Here is a 4,668-nt window from a genome sequence, read left to right on the forward strand (position 1 = left end):
CTTTACTGCTTGATCAGCTACAGGCAGGTATCACTGGATCAGCAAAACTCTATGATCTAATTGTCCTATTCATAAAATTACAGTGTTAAAAGTAATGTTTTAAATCGCTCTGTAGTCATAATATTGGCTGTTTGTTGTTGATATTTACGACCCCATTAACTATTTACAATTATTTTGTCACGTGCGGCCTAGCTCGGCCGCGCACCACTTTGATCGTAAAATCAATTATATCAAGACGTTAGTATGTCACCATTGGTTACAAAATCTGTTGAAATATAATCTGCTGAATGCAGGAATTATCCACAATTAACAACAGTATCGCCTACTTATAGAAATTTATAGTTTAACATAAAACTAAACAAATTAGAATGCCCAAGGTCAAACGGCCGTAATTTCCTCTCGAAGGCTTTATCTTGAAGTTTCTCAGATACATCTTGATATCCACTTTGGCTGCCACTGTCAGTGTAAAATGAATGAAAAGGCACAAATCCAAATAATTTGATTTAAGGTCAAATATAGCATGTAAATAACCTGCACTAAAACATATCTTATATTTATACTCAATGTGATAATTACAACGTGGCACGCTACTGGTGCATTTTAAGTATCTTTAAAATAAATTTTCCTTTTTTTAATGAAAAATACATCTAACAGACCTATAAGTATCAGTGGATCTGGTACTGAGAATTAAGCTGTGTTACTATTGCCACAACATAACAGTTACATGCTTTTTATTACTAAAACTATTGATATTTCACAGAATTATATAAAATATTTAAAGTTCAGTGAAAAACAGTGAGTGCGCGTTCGGTCTTTGTGATATACAAGACATATGTGGGATTCCTATTAAAAACATTCTTAATGTTATGTTATGGATGCGTTTCTTATACAACGTAGCAGGATCTATGATACGGTCAAGTGCATTTTATACAAATAATATTATTTATAATTATGGACTGGAATTTAATAAGCATAGAAGGTCAATAAAACGGTCAATATTTCGTTGTATAAGGTTTAATGCACATACAGGGCCTATTCTTAAAAAAATGTCCGCCTTAATCCATAATAGCATTCTTTGTAGGCTGGCATGGGCGCTAAATGACACTGAGGCAAGGCTTTGGGATTTGTGTCTTTAAAAAGTCACGGCAATGTATGTTACACACATGTTAAACGCATGTCACGTGTATTCGAATTTTCTGCTCTGCAGACCTGTTATCAGGTGCAATCGAGTTTAACCGTGCAAAATAACTGACGCAGAACATCATCAATGTAGTTGCAATGATCTTTAAATAAATCAGTAAATTTTCAAAGAGCTCGATGTTACTGTTTCTCTCTCTCAACATTGGCTGACTGAAGATTTTTCGATAAATATGTTATTAATCGCTTTGCAAGATAATATAGAATGAGTATGATTGAGAAACTAAACATGAAATAGAAATGATTGCTTTTATTTAATGGGTGAAATGATTCTCAGTAATTAATGCAAATTAACACTATATACTTAAGTTTTTAAATGTTAGGCCGAAATATTATCACTGTCTCCTTATATCCTTAATCCAAAATGGAAAAGATTGAATTGCTTCCTTGTTACAAAAACAAAATGTTCATATACTTTACATATCATCAATTAAATAAACAAAACGCTGAAAATACGAGTATTTCGATGTTGTAATATATTTAGTTTTAATGTGTTATTTCAGTTAACAGAATAATTCACAACTATAGAAAAGTAAATTTTAAGAGTTAAATCGCAAATCATTCGGCTGATCACTACAGGACGATCCAACTTTACACACTTTCAAAACGATAAACATATCAGCTTTGAAATTAGACAACATATAAACTACCTCTAGGCGTGGGAAAGTGCCAAATATAGATGTTCCGTACCATACAACATCAGGAAGAAGAGAAAGCAATAACGTTTCAGTTAACAGGTAACACTGAACCCCACCAGAATCTCCCTGCACAGCTCAGTCACGGTTCTTGCATAATGTTTCCTGAAAAACTAACGCCCATTGATCTTGAAATGTTTCACGTAAAAAGTTGCATTTATTTTTGTAAATCAGCAATGTTCCTCTTTCTTCCTCATACTTTTGATAACGTTCTTTTTTTAATCGCTGTTTTTCTTTGAATTAGTTCGGAATACAATGTTTGGGGAACATTCAGGCAACGTTTTACGCACGTGTTGTTTAGTGTTAGCTCTTACTGTCCTGAAGATAACGTGCTGTATATACATCCCGATAGTTCAACCCCAATAACAGTAGAATTTCTCGGGGAAAATAAAATTGTTACCTGGGTCACCGGGAGCTCTAGTACCAGATGACTTGTATGTTGAAACACAAAACTCACTGGGTAACGAAAACAATTTGAAATACGTGTATAGCAGTCCATACATTCAAAAACAACAGGGTACTTTCAACAATAGTCCAACACCGAGACGTTGTAAAGCAGGGATACCATGAGGCAGTTTACATCGATCCATTGAGAAGTCATGTTTGTTTTTTATTAAAAACAAACTATAGTCTCTTGTAATTATTGTATTGTGTGAAAAATAAATATTCTCATGATGTCCCATTAGCTCATTGATTTCCAGCGCAGGCAGAGAGCGTCCATGCGGGAAGGCAGTATGCGTAGGGGTAGTAATATGACGGCTGCAGAGACAGGAGCGGGGGCCGCAGCAGCTCTCCGGGGTTATATTGTCTTTGGTCGTCCCGCACTAAAACTTTCACCGCTACTTTCTTCGCGGCCGGGGCCGAAGCAAGTAAATCTGCGGCCATCTGACGACGCTTGGTTTTGTATCTGCGGTTCTGGAACCAGATTTTAACCTGCGTCTCTGTCAGCTTCAAGGAGGCCGCCAGGTCTGCTCTCTCCGGTCCGGATAAGTACCGCTGGTGATTGAAGCGTCTTTCCAGCTCGAATACTTGCGCATGAGAGAAAGCGGCCCTGGAGCGTTTTTTCCTCTGTTTCGGCTGATCCACGCTTTTATCGCAAGTGGAATCGTCTAGATTGTTGGAATCTAAAAAATATATATGCAAATACATTACTGTCGGAATTGCGTTTTATTTCAACAAATTAAATTAAAATTAAAAACTTCAAAAACGACAGAATTACACCGACTTTCTCTGCAAGGCCTCTGCAAAAATGTTTGTCTCTTTATAAAAGTTTAATTGTCCAGCATATCAAATTGGAAAACTAACCATCAAACACAGCAGTTATATATACACTGTCATATTTGATCAGTTATGATAAAGGGTTATTTTGAGAACTGATTCTTTTATCTGATAACATGTCAGGCATTGCATCTAATAATTTTGCGTCTAAAACCCAGAATTCATCCCAAATGTATAAACACAATAAAAACAACACTGGTAGATAAGTAATATAATTTAACACAATCAAACAAATATATGTGTATATTACTTTTGTCGATTTATTTATTTTATTTTGGTACTCTTGCCCTGTAATATACTTTTTCATCATGCACAGCTTACTCACCGGAGACGTTCGCTGAAAGTTCACAGTCGCTAAGACCTTTCGCCATGTCTCCAGCGGTGGACTCATCCATGTCGTCCTGCACGCTGCCATCCAGAGCGTCTGAAGCCGACAGATCCAGGTCTTTTTCCGATTTACACACCGTCATTTTCTTGCTGTCATTCTCATCGCTCAGACCTGAGTCTGAGTCGTAACCTTTCCTGTCGCTTGTCATGCAAGTTCCGTCTTCGTTCTTACATGGAGATGGAAAGTCCTCGGACGTGCTGTCCATGTCCCCAAATATTTTCCACGTCGCCTTGGGAAAGTATACGTCCAGATCTTTCAAGTGCCGACTCTCCTCTTTTTTGTTCAGTATAGCTTGGATGGAGAAAGGCGTTAAAGTGTTGCTGCGAACGGCCATTTTATTATAAGTGTTTTCTTTTTAAAACCGGCGATATTTCACAGATTAGTTCAAGACCATTTTACTCCGCATCAAACCCTGGATCCTACTTTTTCACTGATGGGGTTCGGGGTTTCATTGCGTCCCCGAATCTTTCAAACAACGTGCTGAGCAATGCGTACTTCTGCGCGATCCCTCCCCTTTGCCAAACTGCTCTCTAGTCAAACCCCTTCGCTGTTTCCTGCCCTTTTTCACCCAGTACTGCTAAAGTCCCTCACCTGTGACTGACAGGAATCCCTTGCGATTTTCTATTGGATAAGAAATAAAAATGTTGTTTTCTGATTGGTCGGCTGCACGACTGCGAACTAATTGTATGTCATGGCACTTAATTTGTCTTGTAAAATGTTAACCCTTTACCTATCACTGAGGAATCATTCACATCTTTTATTCCATTGTCTTTAACGTAGGTTCCTTACTTGTAAGTATTTCTTTTATATTCTTTCCCTCAATTTATTAATGCATCCTTGATTACATTTGAAAATGTTTGTCGGTGAAGGCGATGAAAACAACGGTAAATAGTTATATAGGTATATGGAAAATGGATACTGAAATCAGTTACTGATGTATTTCTGACTTTGGGTGTATAAAAGGTTGGGCTACAAGTGCGTGTATATATTGGGTTACAGGTGTGTGTGTGTGTGTGTGTGTGTATATATATATATATATATATATATATATATATATTATACGACCAGCTTTGCAGTTAATTTATTGTGTTGCTTTATATTAAAAGACGG

The 4,668-nt window shown here is 36.9% G+C and overlaps 1 protein-coding gene across 1 annotated transcript; it reads right to left on the reverse strand.

Moving 5' to 3' along the window:
• Positions 1 to 1,658: 1,658 nt before the first annotated feature.
• nkx3-2 (NK3 homeobox 2) lies at positions 1,659 to 4,102 on the reverse strand. Its single transcript, XM_048969886.1, has 2 exons — positions 3,496 to 4,102; positions 1,659 to 3,016 (listed from the first exon to the last, which is right to left on the reverse strand). The coding sequence occupies exons 1-2, from the start codon at positions 3,890 to 3,892 to the stop codon at positions 2,580 to 2,582; spliced, it is 834 nt and encodes a 277-aa protein (XP_048825843.1). The 5' UTR covers positions 3,893 to 4,102; the 3' UTR covers positions 1,659 to 2,579.
• Positions 4,103 to 4,668: the final 566 nt, after the last annotated feature.

This window comes from Brienomyrus brachyistius, chromosome 12 (genome assembly GCF_023856365.1).
Source record: "Brienomyrus brachyistius isolate T26 chromosome 12, BBRACH_0.4, whole genome shotgun sequence".
In the NCBI taxonomy this organism is placed as follows: domain Eukaryota; kingdom Metazoa; phylum Chordata; class Actinopteri; order Osteoglossiformes; family Mormyridae; genus Brienomyrus; species Brienomyrus brachyistius.

What these genes read in the sequence shown, in the direction of transcription:
- nkx3-2 (XM_048969886.1), bottom strand. Translation starts at nt 3,892, where the DNA reads ATGGCCGTTCGCAGCAACACTTTAACGCCTTTCTCCATCCAAGCTATA. An exon ending in ACTTTCAGCGAACGTCTCCG is followed by an intron (nt 3,017 to 3,495) that starts GTGAGTAAGCTG and finishes TATATTTTTTAG; the next exon opens with ATTCCAACAATCTAGACGAT.